Source organism: Felis catus, chromosome D3, assembly GCF_018350175.1.
Source record: "Felis catus isolate Fca126 chromosome D3, F.catus_Fca126_mat1.0, whole genome shotgun sequence".
NCBI classification, from domain to species: Eukaryota; Metazoa; Chordata; class Mammalia; order Carnivora; family Felidae; genus Felis; species Felis catus.
In genome coordinates this window covers 18,364,752-18,379,555 of record NC_058379.1, presented here as the reverse complement: position 1 = coordinate 18,379,555, position 14,804 = coordinate 18,364,752, and the positions used below count along the sequence as shown (strand labels likewise).

Genomic DNA, 14,804 nt, shown 5'->3' with positions numbered 1-14,804 from the left:
CTTCAGTGTACCTTATGGTCAAACTGGATGTCCATGTATTTTCCAAATCTGCTGGAGTTGTCATTCCGGAGTGTTTTGGCATTTCCAAAAGCCTTGCAATACAAAGCGAGGGAGACAGGGACAGGCTGAACCAAACTGTCACGCCTGGTCTTTTAAGCTCACCAAGCTCATCAGATTCCTAACCCCAAACGCCACGATTATGAAAATGGGGGAGGGAGGGGGAGCCAGGGATTAAAGCCATACTTTATCTTCTACGAAGGAACCACGAAGGACAGAGAATTTGATGCCAAATACTGAGGGTAGAGCGAGAGGAAAGGGCAAAAAGATCTCTCTAGCATCCAATCCAGGACTGACGAGGGAGAGCTATAGAGGCCCCTAGGCCCCTGCTGTTCTAGAAGACAGAGTTCATGGCCCCCATTACCAGACCCTCTTTTCTATCAGAGAGGTAAATTGTTCAGCCCATAGGTCTATGGGGAAAATTCCTTCAACCACAAATACCTTTAACATGAAGGGCGACAAAAACACAGAATTGCTTGTTCAAAATCAAACAGCAAGTCAGTGAATTGCAATAATCATCCAAATAATTTCAATTAAATAAGAAAGATATTAATAAGAGAGCACGACTTTAGTGCTTATTAATTCTGCTGTGTGCTTTTTATGCATTCATCTGGTTTTATCCTCAGAAACTCCTAGGAGGTGGGAACTATGAGTAGACCCATTCCACAGATAGGGAAACAGAATCTGGGATATGCAGTGGTTTGCTAAAGCTTGCTGAGGCGTGGCTGCCCTGGGATTAGCGTCCATGCTTGCCGGACTTCAAGGTTATGCCCTTAAGCACAATATTTCCCTTGAGACCTTTCTGCTTCACTCCCAGACGGCGATCTGCCCATTTGGACTGTCCTGCACGGGCAGAAGATTCTTCTTACCTAATTGACCTCCCTAGAACTCCCCCTCCACAGGTCCTCAAAGATCACTTACCTCCAGCACTGGATTGGAGAGCAGCAGTCTGTCACGGGCTATTTGTAGTGACTCGGTCATTGGGCAGGTCATGGCAAAATACTGGAGAATCTTCTTGGAGGCCTCCGTTTTCCCTGCCCCGCTCTCTCCAGAAATGAGGATGAAGTGGTTAGTTAGCTCAGAGCACATCATGCGGTAAGCGTTGTCGGCTATGGCATAGCTGGAGAAGGAGCAGGAAGGGGCTGTGTGTCATGCCCACCACAGCAGAAGGACCAAGAACCCCGCCTCCGGGAAACCACATCCAGACTGTGGTACAAGGACACTGAGCTCAGATATCAAACGCTCACCAGGACCCATTGACTGATCGGAGATAAAATGCACCAGAAATCAAAACTCAGATAACAGAGTTAAAATGGACAAGTTGAGCAACAGTGGACATTTTTTAAAAGTTTATTTATTTTGAGAGAGAGCGCGTGCGCCCGCGAGTGAGCAAGGGAGGGGCAGAGAGGGAGGGAGAGAATCCCAAGCAGGCTCCAGCCTGTCATTGCAAAGCCTGACATGGGGGCTTGAACCCGTGAACGTGAGATCGCGACCTGAGCCAAAATCATGAGCCAGATACTCAACCGACTGTGCTGCCAAGGCGTCCCCATCAACATTTCATATGAGAATAAGCCAGATACTAAATTGTATATATCCCCAAGAGACATTCTATTAACTGCAGGTAGAAATAACATCTTGTCTAAATATTTTAAACACTTAATAGCTATAACGAGATCCCAAGTTTCCTCTTTCCTTCAAGATGTAGCGTAGTAAGAGTACCGAGACAGGAAAGCAAAAATATCTTAAAAGCTCTGTGATATCTATAGGACAAGAGGTGAGACTGGTACAAGGGTTTTCCCTTCAAGATCAGAAACCAAAGCGTGAAAGTCTCCCAAGAGTATAAGCTTCCCACGTGGCCGAGTTTGAAAGCCGGCTAATTTGGATCCCCCTAGTGGTAGTGATTCAGAAAGGTTTATAAAGGCCTTACAGGAGGTGAACAGGTAAGTCCTCAAGAAAAATGGAGAGACAGCCCACATATTAGCCCAGAAGTCAACCAGGGAGAACTGAGAAATTCAGTGGCGCCATAGTGACATATAGATCAGACAGGAAATTGCTTGAACTACGAATCTGCGGGACCGCTACTAATGGGAGGCTCCTTTTGCCGCCATGATACTCAGACACCAGTAGATGGCGCTACAGCAAACCTCTTCCCAGAAAAGACCCCTCTCCAGCCACGCTCTTAGAGCTCTTAACAGTTAACAAAAGATTCCACCTCTCGGGATATTTAAACTGAGACTTGACAAGGATCTGATGCTTTCTATTGTGTTGAAAGACATTTATCAAGAAGGCAGGAGTTTAAGTGAGGTACAGAACCTAATGAGGATGCATCAAAGATATGGATGGATGGATGGATGGATGGATGGATGGATGGGGTGAATGGATGAATGGATGGATAGGAAAGAGGGAGAGAGGGAAAAGGAAAAAAGAGGAAGAGAGAAAAATACTACTGATGACCCCCCATATGTACTACTTACACATGTGGTGGCAGTTCAAAGAAATTGACCCCTTGATAAAGTTCCATCTGGCTCATAGTGTAGATTCCAAGCTCCTGGTATGGATTCACAGATACAAGGAGAGTCCCAATATAGGTCTAGAAGAATGGACCAAAGCACTAGTGAGGAATTGTGGGGTGCAAAGGGCTACAGTGAGAGACCATCACATGCTATGATCCCCATGTGTTCATTTCATGGGATATAAAACAATAAGACAGGTGGTGTCCCTGCTGTCCTGGAGCTTACACGTGTGTGCACATGTCTGGGGGAAGGGGCAGACAACCAACCCAAGGGTTCCAGAATGCTTCAATTAGAATGGTAAGAAAGGTACACATAGGGTAATGAGAGAGGGAGTGACCAAGGAAGGCCACCTTAGCTCGTGGGCTTGGGGAAGTCTTCTTTAAGGAGGTGACTCCGAGCTGAAACTTGAATGACGAAAAAAAAGTAGGCAGGAAAGGGCAGGTCAGGCTGAGGGGTCCAGGGTCGGCAGGCTGGCTGCCCTGGAGGTCAGCGAGGGAGTGGGGAACGGAAGACGCTAAGACGCGGAGTCCGAGATGGAACAAGTTCGGATCCCCCAGGGCATGAAGAACCGGGGGTTTATTCCAAATGCAGCGTGTGGTGGAGACACCGCTCTCCCTACCGATAAGTAATACTTGCCTTACACTGTAAATGTAAAATGGAGAGCTTCACGAAGAGAGCACCACAATCTGACCCACGTTGATGTTTCAGAGAGGTCTCTCCGGCCATTGGGTGAAAGCAGGGAAGATAGGCATCCCGGCTGTCTCCAGCTGGGCCAACATTCCCACCTGCTGGCACGTATTTCCCTGGGTTGCAATGTTGCGTTCTATTACCGGTCAAGTTCCTCACATACTCGTGATTGTAACAGAACCACTAACGTAAACGCTTCTTGGAATACACTTAGGAATGACCAAAGCTCTCACCCTCTTAAACAGAAAACAAAGACATGCCTGGGCTCCTCTGGAAATACATCTGGAGTTTTCAAATTCTGGGTTTGTTACTGGGTTTCATTCCAGAGCCTCGATATTGGAGGTTCTCAAGTTTATGCCTAGGCTAAAATCATTCTAACGGATGTTTCTAACCTCTAGAACAAAGTCGAACAGAGAACTAGAACAGATGAGAGTACCATATTTTGTCTAAAATTGTGCACGGCTTCCACCAGTAGAAATCTTCCAGGGTAGAACGTAGTTTCTGAAATCTGTTCAAACCGGAAATGATTTATTCATGATGATCCTATCATCCCACTTATATTTCTCCATACCGCACTCTTTCTCCTTGGCTTATACATAAAATCTACTTCAATCAAAAATATATACTCTAAGAATTCCCATTGCTTATTTCTCCCGGTAACCTTGGTTTCGACATACGGATTAAGTCATGGCACCATTAAAAACAAAACAGCTACAAGGCAAATATCGTTAGATCGCTTTTCATGGTCTAATTCACTCTTAGCAACAGCTAATAAAATCTCAATAAAGTTAATTAAGTTTAAAAACACACAGAGACGCTGTGGAGTTTGCCCTACAACAATCTACCTGAAATTTGACCAATCAAATCAAGGTGCGGTGAGAAATGGGGAACTTAATAAAAACTGACCACCACTAGAAGCAACCAGACAAACCTAAGAACAGGTCCGGCCATGTGTGGCAACCTCGACCCTTGGAGATTCATGGGATGCGGTGGACATCTCTTATATTTGCCAGTCTGGCATCTCGATCCCCTTCTTCCGGCAGATTCCTTTGAGGAACCTTCTCCGGCTGGCAGCCCGCATCAAACGGTAAGGTGCACACTGGCCTAAATCCTCACCTCCTGGGCTGGGCCTGGGTAAATAGCCTGGCCAATCAGAATATTCCTCACTTCAGCTGTGGGGATTGGTTCAGAGGTAAGCAACGACCCGAGATGGGCCAATCAGAGCCAACCAATGTCTGTGTCTCTGGGAGGAATTGCTCTCTTGTCTACCAACATCAGCCTGATCCGGCTGTCGGCTACCCAGCCCCCTTGCCCCCTTGCATAGAGTCCGCCCCAGAAAGAGACCTTTGCAAAATCGAGCAGAGAGGTGGGAAAGAGCCCTCGAGGCTCTTCAAGACTCATCACCCTAGACCCTAGATCTATTTCTGGACCCTACAGTGACAAGGGTCAATAGATTCTGTCTTATGGCTTACGCCCGTTTAAGCTGGGTCTTTGTCACTGGAAGCCAGGATTGGGGTGCATCTGGCAGTGGTCCCTTCACCCCTCTCTTTAAAGGCTGATCTAATGGAGAGATAGTGTTCCCTATCCTCAAGGCTGTGAAGACAGGCAGGAGGGGAAGCACCAGTCTAGGGAAACAGCGGAGGAACAGGTGACATTACATAGATGAGGTTCTCGCTGAAACGCTTTCGAAGATTGTCCAGAAAAGCCGATTCGCTGGTGTAGGCATCCAACAGCACAAAATCCTGCACCCCGACCTTGTCCCGGGCGGTCAGCGTGCTTTCCATGTGCAGACGAATGTGCTTCCTCCTCACTTCTTCTTTCTGCGGCAAACAGAACATTCGTCAGCAGCTCGCTTATTCTGCAGCCCCTATTGCTCGTCGAAGACGGAAACAGCGAGATCCCCTGGGGACAGTGGAGCGCTGAGATCACATTAGGCTCTCTTTGTTAAGGGTTTACGACCTGGTTAGGGATACAAGGGGATGGTAATAAAAGCGGTAACGGTAACGGCAGCAGCTGACGGCAACCGAGCAGTGACTGCTAGGTACTACGCTAAATACTTGGCCTCTATTTTCTTTGGCCCTAGTGCTGAGGCTAGGAAGTAAATGCTATTGCTGTGCCTATTTAACAGAGGAGGAAACTGAGGACAGAGACACTATAAAGCACGTCCAAGTTCTGCCAAAAGGCACGGTCAGGATATGAACCTAGACAGCCCGGCCCCAGAGTCTTTCTTGACCATCCCTTACTAAGCATCAGTTACCTCAGCTTGCTGTGTAATTCTGAGATGAGTGAGGAATTTGGTTGCAATGGGAATTTCTTGCTACAGAGGAACACTCAAGGCAGGACACCCCGGAAGGGTCCTCTCTCCAAGGCTGGGCTTCAGACCTCCCTGGAAAAGGAGTCGTCGCAGCTCACTGGAAGGTGGAGAATCTCGGCGGGATACCAGGGGGGCAGAGCTGGTCCACTGTCCCTAGACAGTGTCCGTGAGGGACACAGGTGGGCAAAGGGAGTCCGATCGGCGCTGGGCAGCGGGCCTGGTGCAGCACTGCCTGAGTCAGGAGGGCTGTGGGAAACAGCTCTCCAGGTCTGGGGCAAGCTGAGGCTGGAGACTGGAGGGTACAGAGAGAGAGTGGGGGGGCACCGCCATAGGTGGTGGCCTGGAGCGTGTGAGCTCTGCGTTGGGAGGATCGCCACAAGGTGATCAGCAAGCCCAGGCTACTGGGGGGCTGAGGGACTGTGCTCTGGGCACACGGTTAGTGCATGGGTCACCATGTACCACTGCGCAGGCGACTGCCGCTGAAAAGCAGCGGCAAAACCTAGCAAAGGGAGCCAGAAAGAGAAACCTCTGGCTAGTGCAGCATCCCTCCAGCGCCCTCTAGTGACCAGGATGCAAGGAGCAACGCTCAAGGAGGTCGGTTATCACAGGGCAGGTCCTGAAGGATGAATCCGAGCATGGGACAGGAAATTGACAACGGACACCTTTGGATACACAGAGGATCTGGAATAGCTGAAACAGTCTCGACAAAGGAAAACAAAGCTAGAGGACTCACGCATCTTCGCCGGGAGTAATCAGCCCGCTGTGTCAACTGATTTTTAACAAAGGTACCAAAACAAGTCAGTGCAAAAAGGGAAAATCTTTTCAACTAATAGCACAGGAATAGCTAGGTATCGTAATGAGGTAAATCCATTTCAACCCTACTTCATGATACATATACTTATATATTATAAAATAATGTAGTGTAATACATATAAAATATATGTTCATATTTTAATACATTTCTATTAAACTTTTATATGTGTAAAACTATATGTAAAACTTCCACATATCTATATATTATGTTAACTTGTATGTATAAAACTATATGTAAAACTTCTATATATCTATATATTATACAGTATACGTTTATATATAAAACTATATATAAGACACATATCTATATAACATATAAACATATATACAAAACTCTATATAAAACTTTTTTTATGTATCAGGACACCTGGGTGGCTCAGTCGGTTGAGCGCCCAATGCTTGATTTTGGCTCAGGTCGGGATCCCAGGTTCATGGGATGAAGCCCTGTGTAGGGCTCTGTGCTGACAGTGCAGTCTACTTGAGATTCTTTCTCTCCCCCTCTGCCTGTCTCCCCTGCCTGCATGCTCTCTCTCAAAATTAATTAAAAACAAACCTTTTTAATTCATCTATATATTATATAAACTTACATATGGAACTATATAAAGAAAACTTTTATTATATATGAACTATACAAACAATTCCTATCTCATAATATATAAAGATATAAATTTATAAAAACATATTGTATGTTGGACATATTATTTTATAACATTTTATTTATATATATAAAAGCTTGAGATGAATCTGAGACCTAACTGTAAATGCATAATCTGTGAAGCTAATGGGAGAAAACAGAAAGAGAATATCTCTGCAACCAGAGGAAGGTAACATTTCCTTATGACAAAGGAAGAAAGAACTATAAAAAATAAGGCATTTGACTTCATCAAAAACTTCTCCCAGAAGACACCATTAAGAAAACGAATAGGCAAGCCGCAGACTGGCCGAAAGTGTTCACAAAACATATACCTGCGAAGGATTTGCATCCAGGATAAAAGATTCTTATGACTCGGTAACAAAAAATCAAACCCCGTAAAAATTGCGCAGAAGACTTGAACGGACATTTCACAAAGGCAGACAAAACGAATGGTCAATGAGCGCATAGGAAAGTGCTCAACGTCATTAGTCATCAGGGAAATGCAAGTCAGAACTGCATCGAGATGGCCCCAGAGCAGCTCGAATGAAAAAGACTGACAGCACCAACCATGAGCGAGACGCAGAACAGATGGACCGCTCCCGCATCGCTGGCAGGAATGTGAAGCGATAGAATCACTTTGGGAAAAGGTCTGGCAGTTTCTAATAAAGTTAGCCTCCGCCCTTTGATCCAGTCCCCTTCCAAGTATTTACATAGGAGAAGTGTAAACACACAGCCACAAAAAGACTCCAACATAAAGGTTTACAGCAACTTTATTCATAATGGCCCCAAACTGGAAACAATCCAAATTTCCGTCAACCGGAGAGCGGACGTGGAATCTATACAATAGGAAGGGTACAGCGATAAAAGAGAGAACTGGTACGCAAGACACAGAGGACTCTCACCGGCATTGTGCTGAGTGAAAGAACTCAGACACAAAAGAGTGCATGCCCTATGATTCTATTTATCTGAAATTCTAGAAGCAAAACTAATCTGCGGTGAAAACTCAGAACAATTGTTGCCTGGGTAGGGGGATTGTCTGGCAAAGGGCATTTTTGGAGTGATGGAAACATTCTCTGCCTTGATAGGGCTGTGTGTTACATGGCTGTGTCTGTTTGCCAAGATACCTTGTTAAGATTTGGTAGATTTCCACATATGTAAATTTTATTCTAAAAAAAGGACCACAGGGGGGCCTGGGTGGCTCGGTCGGTTGGGCGTCCGACTTCGGCTCAGGTCATGAACTCGTGGTTTGTGAGTTCGAGCCCCGCATCAGGCTCTGTGCTGACAGCTTGGAGCCTGCTTCGGATTCTGTGTCTCCCTCTCTCTCTGCTCTTCCCCTGCTCATGCTCTGTCTCTCTCTGTCTCTCAAAAACAAGTGTTTAAAAAAAAAATTTTTTTTTTAAAAAGAACCACAAAAAAAGTAAGTGTGCAGGGGATGGACAGTGGGTGAAGGCCTACATGGAAACAGAAAAACAGAATGGTAATAATTGTTGAAGCTGGGTGATGGGAATAGGGCGGGTTTATTATACTGATCTGTTTGTACACATTGGAAATTTTGCAGAATAGAAAGTTTTAAAAACCAGAATGGCCACCAGGTGTCTCTCTACCCTAGTCAAACGGGGCTAGAACACTGCTCTCCAAGGATGAAAACAATGCATTTAGATTGTAAAAGAATCGTGAAAGAATATCCTGGTGATTCCAAATATCCCCAGTTTAAAGCATTTGTGGGACGCCTGGGTGGCTCGGTCGAGTAAGCATCTACTCTTGATTTCAGCTCAGGTCGTGATCTCACAGTTCGTGGGTTCGAGCCCCGCATCCGGCTCTGCGCTGACAGCTTGGAGTGCTTGAGATTCTGTCTCCCTTTCTCTGCCGCTCCCCTGCTCTCTCTCCTCTCTCCCTCTCAAAGTAAACACTTTTTTTAAAAAAAAGTGTGTTGTCTGTGTGTAGAAGAGAGGCAGTAAAGGACCCTGGATCACAAGCCTTCCCCGGGGTTTAAATCCAGTCTCTGTCACTTCCGGGGAAAGTCTCTTTCGCTCTGCAAGGACCTCTGCTTCAGGTCTGTAAAATGGAAACATAACTGTACCTACTTGGCAAGGTTGTTGGTTTGAACAGACCGTGGAAAGGACTTGGCACGGTGCCAGACACAATGTCAGCTCTGGGAGCACGTCCTTCGAGCCCCGTTAGTATTACTGTATTAGTAATTATCAGAAACGAGAAAACAAAGTGAAAAGTGCGCCGGTTAGTGGTCAGCGAGCCCCTGTTGAATTGGGAGTGGGCTGGAGTCTGAAATGTCTGGAGCCACGCCCACAAATATCGCTGCCGTCAGATCCCCACACCGGAGGGTGCAGAAATTACAAAGCTCTCTTATCCCCCTTCGATCGATGTGTGCTTACAAGAGTGAGCCCTGCAGTCAGTACCTCGGGCTTTCTGGGACTCGCAGCCCGAACCGATTTTGCATAAACCTCGAAGATTAAGGAATGGGACAGTGATTTTAACTCGCCAAGGGCCACTTCAGACTGGAGTTTTGTTGGCTGCAATCTTTCAATTCCCACGGCTGGGTTCCTTTTACCTAGCTCATTTCCAAATATCTTGAAAGGGCAAGAGAAAATGTGAGTGTCCTGGTAAGACTGACGGGAACAGTCAAAGGGATGAAAATCGGGGCAGAGGGGATGGGGGAATGAAGCAATTCAAGTAGTTCCGCTTTGACCCAAAAGAAAAGGATCGAAAGATTTTATCAGGAAGAGAATATCAAATCCGGAAAGGACCAAATAAGAGGGGAGAAATTCAAGAGAGAGGTTTTTAGGAGACCTAAGACTGAACATCTTTGGGGCGATAAAACTTCTGTAGAGGATGCTGTTGCGCAAACCCACAGGTTAGGGATCACAAGCTGTGCTGCCTGCAGGGACCCGGGCAGGTGCTAGGGTTGAGTCAAGCTGGTGGGTCATAGGGACTTGCTTAGATTAGGGAACGAATGGCCATCGAAACCGGGCCACCCCCGCTTGCCTCCGCTGACTCCAGGTGTGAACGTTTGCCTCGTTGTGTTGCCAGACCTTCCGATCATTCAAGAAAAGTCAGAAATTTGGAATTTTATGTGAAGTCTGTTGCACATGCATAGCCCGGTGGGGCACCAGTCGAAAGAAAGCTAGTCACCCCTCGTCTTGGGTGGTTCAGATAATTCACTTGTCCGCAGGCGGGAGACTCAGGAGACGCTCCCACCAGGACCATTACTTTGGAAGCGTCATATCATCAGTGATGGCCTGACCATACCACCTTCTATGTAACCTAGCACTTGACCCAGTGTGTGTCTGGGTGAGTGGGAGGAGGGGGGGAAGGAAGGGAGGAGGGAGGCACAGTGTATATCAAGATGGCTAAATGCTGTGACAGAGACCAAAATGCCTGACACACATTCCATGCACGTCCCGACCTTTCCCCCTGCAGTTAAGTCACATGACTATTTTGGACCAACAGACTGTGGCTAGAAGTGACCTCTGTGCCAGCTCCTCCATTGGGCTATCCGGACTCCTTCAAGGCTGCAGTGACTGGGAATTTCTTGTGGAATGGACGAGCCACAAAATCGATACGGCCCGGATCCTGGAGTCATCACGTGGCGAGAGATGCTCTAATGAATCATCCAGACGCACAGTAGCCTTTGCGTAAGCAAGAAATAAACTCCTGCTGCGGCCAAGTTTGGAGAATTGGGGGCTGTTTGTTGCTGTAGCTGAAGGCTGCTTATCCTGACTCATATATCTGCAGAAAAGGGCTTTTTCCACGGGGAGAACAACACTTGGAAAGTGAGTCACAGCTTTTGCACGTTAAACTCAGCCAGCTGTCCTGGCTACAACTCTAAGGTTTGGAAGATGAGCAGAGGGAATTTTGTTTTTAATGTTTATTTCTTTTTGAGAGTGAGAGTTGGGGGAGGGGGGGAGGGAGAGAAAGGCAGAGAGAAAGAGAGAGGGAGACGAAAGATCTGAGGCGGGCTCCACACTGACAGCAGAGAGCCCAATGTGGGGCTCGAACTCAAACCATGAGATCATGATCTAAGCCAAAGTCATCAGATGCTTAACCGACTGAGCCACCCAGGCACCCCAAGAGGGAAATTTTTTTCTTGATGTTTATTTATGTTTGGGGGTGGGGGTGGGGACACAGTGCGCGCAGGGGAGGGGCAGAGAGAGAGGGAGACACAGAATAGGAAGCAGGCTCCAGGCTCTGAGCCGTCCGCACAGAGCTCGATGCGGGGCTCAAATTCACAGGCCGTGAGACCATGACCTGAGCCGAAGTCAGATGCTTAACTGACTGAGCCACCCAGGTGCCCCAAGGGGGAATTTTTTTTTAAGGGGAGAAGATAAGCCCTTGAGTTGTAGCTTTTGAAAGTCTATGCTTCAGGACACTTTTTTCAAGGGAAGTCCTAAAAAACCTCCGTATGTAAAATTAAGGAAAACAAAGCCTTTCTGTTTAAGGGGAAAGTCTCACCAGGTTACCCATGGACATGTGGGAGAGAGTCTGGGAACCCCTAGGGCAAGAGGAGAGTTGGTAAAACCCTGTTTATCCCCTAGAATCCTGTTCGCCAGGCTTCCATATTTAAGTGCTTCCTTCAAATTCATAGTTGTACCTGGGTACCAACCCGTACTATTCCTTTACTTCATAATTTCTTTAGGGTTTTTTTTTTTCCTGTAAATATACGTAGTTATAGCTTTTATTATGAAAAGTGTTCACACACAGGGGCGCCTGGGTGGCTCAGTTGGTTGAGAGTCTGACTTTGGCTCAGGTCATGATCTTGCAGTTCATGAGCTTGGGCCCCACATCGGGCTCGCTGCTGCCAGCACAGAGCCTGAAGCAGGGCTCGAACTCATGACCCAGGAGATCGTGACCTGAGCCGAAACCAAGAGTTGGACGCTTAACAGACTGAGCCACCCGGGTGCTCCGAGCAAGTATTCTTTATGGGATTGCTCCATTTCCCTTCCAGAGAATTCACTGATAATGTACAGAAATACTACTGATTTCTGTAGGGCAATTTTGTATCCTGACACTTTATAGGGTTCACTGATTAGATCGAACAGTTTTTTGGTGGAGTCTTAGGATTTTCTTTCCTTTTTTTTTTTTTTTTTTTAATGCTTGTTTATTTTTGAGAGAGAGACACACGGAGCGTGAGCAGGGAAGGAGCAGAGAGAGAGGAAGACACAGAATCCGAAGCAGGCTCCAGGCTCCGAGCTGTCAGCACAGAGCCCGACGCGGGGCTCGAACCCACGAACCGGGAGATCATGACCTGAGCTGAAGTCGGACGCCCAACCGACTGAGCCACCCAGGAGCCCCCAGGATTTTCTATAGGCAAAATCATGCCACCTGCAAATAGAGCCCATTTTACTTCTGCCTTTCCAACTCTGATGCCCTTTATTTCTTTTTCTTGCCCAACTGCTCTGGCGAGAACAGTATTATGTTGAATATGCGTGATGACAGTGGACACCAGATCTTGTGTCCCATCCAAAAGGAAGCAAGAAAGTGTTTCTCAAAATGCACGAGGAGTTTATTATTTCAATTCAAATACATAACTAAGGGGTTTGCACGGAATCTAACCTTTCTTATATTATTTCCCCTTTCTTTTATCCAAAATCCTCGTTCAGTGACACAATTATTCATGGGATTTTTTCCATAATACGTAGTTCCAAAGTAAGAACGCCAACACTATCCCCAATGTGATTAGTGGAAAAGGTCTGAAAGTTTTTCAGTTATTTGTCTTGGGGGTGTACTTTTCTGGGGTTGTATAGGCACATCACTGCGTTTTTAAGTCCCCTTGAAATAGTTGATCTCAAAAAAAAAAAAAAAAAAGAAAAAGAAATAGTTGATCTCTATGTGGCTCTACCAGCAATCAAATACACCCTTAGGTTTATCTCCTTTATTTTATTCCTTACTTGGAGATTAATTTTTCAATGTTATTTTACTCTATAATTCTGTAAACATTTTAATGGTTCCAAAGAACAAAATAAGGCATATTCACAGAACTAGCTCCTACCCCTGTCTCTTGAGCCCTATTCCTTTCTATTTCTGTAAATGACCATTTAAAAATTATTAGGGATGCCTGGGTGACTCAGTCAGTTAAGCGTCCGACTTCGGCTCAGGTCATGATCTCACGGTTCGTGGGTTTGAGCCCCACGTCAGGCTCTGTGCTGACAGCTCGGAGCCTGGAGCCTGCTTCGGATTCTGTGCCTCCCTCCTTCTCTCTTTCCCCCTACCACACTGTCTCTCTCTCTCAAAAATAAATAAACATTTGGGGTGCGTGGGTGGCTCAGCCGGCTTAGCGTCCGACTTCGGCTCAGATCATGATCTCACAGCTCGTGGGTTCGAGCCCCACATCGGGCTCTGTGATGACAGTTCGGAGCCTGGAGCCTGCTTCGGATTCTGTGTCTCCCTGTCTCTCTGTCCCTCCCTTGTGTCCTCTCTCTCTCAAAAATAAAACATGGAAAACATCTAAAAGTTACTACAATGCTAAAATTGTTTCTTAAATATTAGCAAACGCCTATCGGTTGTTTTCCTCCTTTCTTAGGCATGTATTTGCAAATTCTATATTCTGTTTTTCCAACTTGTCTTTCACTGGGACATGTCTCCTGGTGATCGCTTCAGAGCTGTTAATAACGACATCCCTCGTTCCTTTTTTTAAAGTTGCCAAGTACCCCACTGTGCGTATGTACCTACTACAGTTTATTCAAATGGTCGCACAGAGAAAGATCTCAACTAACCCTTCTCAGAAACTGACAGAAAACAATGGCAAAAAAATCAGTAGGACACAGAAAAGCTAAACAGAATTAACTAGCACAAATAGAACATTGCACCCCACCATTGAAGAATATGCATTTTGTTTCACAAGCACATAGGGTACTTACAGTAAGTTGACCACAGCCCGGGCCATAAAGCAAATCTCAAGGGATTTATGTCATGCAAAGCTGAGTCTGGCCAAGCATCTAGGTCAACACTCCAGTAGAACCTTCTGAGACGATAATGTTCTAGAACTTCATTGTCTCTTACGGCAGCTGACAGCCACACACGGCCCGTCAGCGCTTGAAATACGATGAGTGAGACTAAGGGACTGAAATTTTAATTCCAATTAACCTCAACAGGCAGCACAGGCCTAGACCTAACTTCCCATTTGAAGGATAACAAAGAACGAGAAACACTTTTTTTTTTTTTAAGTTTATTTTGAGAGAGAGAGAAAGAGCGTGAGTCAGGGAGGGCAGAGAGAGAGAGAGAGAGAGAGAGAGAGAGAGAGACAGACAGACAGACAGACAGACAGAAAGAGTCCCAGGAGGGGCAGAGGGGGAGAGAGAGAGAAGAGAGACCAGAAGTGGGGCTCATGGTTACTCTAAGTGGGGCCCCTGCTCATGGACCAGGAGATCATGACCTGAGCCAAAGTCAGATGCTTAACGACTGAGCCAGCCAGGCGCCCGATAAAAAAAATACTTTATTTATTTATTTATTTTTAATTTTTTTTTTAACGTTTATTTATTTTTGAGACAGAGAGAGACAGAGCATGAACAGGGGAGGGTCAGAGAGAGGGAGACCCAGAATCTGAAACAGGCTCCAGGCTCTGAGCTGTCAGCACAGAGCCCGACGTGGGGCTCGAACTCACGGAGTGTGAGATCGTGACCTGAGCCGAAGTCGGCCGCTTAACCGACTGAGCCACCCAGGCGCCCCTAAAAATACTTTAAATAAAAGGTGAAAGAGGAAAGTGCAAGTTGAAACTGCAATGAGATGGTACTTCATGCCCACCAGGATGGCCACAATCCAACTGTCCGGTAAT

General features: G+C 46.3%; 1 protein-coding gene across 15 annotated transcripts in view; it reads right to left on the bottom strand.

Annotated features, from left to right (window-relative positions):
• The window catches only part of MYO1H (myosin IH), a 147,086-nt gene that overhangs the window by 42,095 nt on the left and 90,187 nt on the right, over nucleotides 1–14,804 (bottom strand). For 6 of the 15 annotated variants that reach the window (XM_045041915.1, XM_045041919.1, XM_045041914.1 and 3 more), the window contains 4 exons: nucleotides 4,916–5,077; nucleotides 2,532–2,647; nucleotides 979–1,177; nucleotides 12–92 (listed from right to left, as the gene is read on the bottom strand). In XM_045041915.1, the coding sequence (XP_044897850.1) occupies nucleotides 12–92; nucleotides 979–1,177; nucleotides 2,532–2,647; nucleotides 4,916–5,041 (522 nt within the window). In that variant the 5' untranslated portion in view covers nucleotides 5,042–5,077. Of the gene's footprint in view, nucleotides 1–11; nucleotides 93–978; nucleotides 1,178–2,531; nucleotides 2,648–4,915; nucleotides 5,078–13,890; nucleotides 14,183–14,804 lie in introns of those variants that run through there. The other 9 variants (XM_045041922.1, XM_045041927.1, XM_045041924.1 and 6 more) reach the window with 4 other exon arrangements.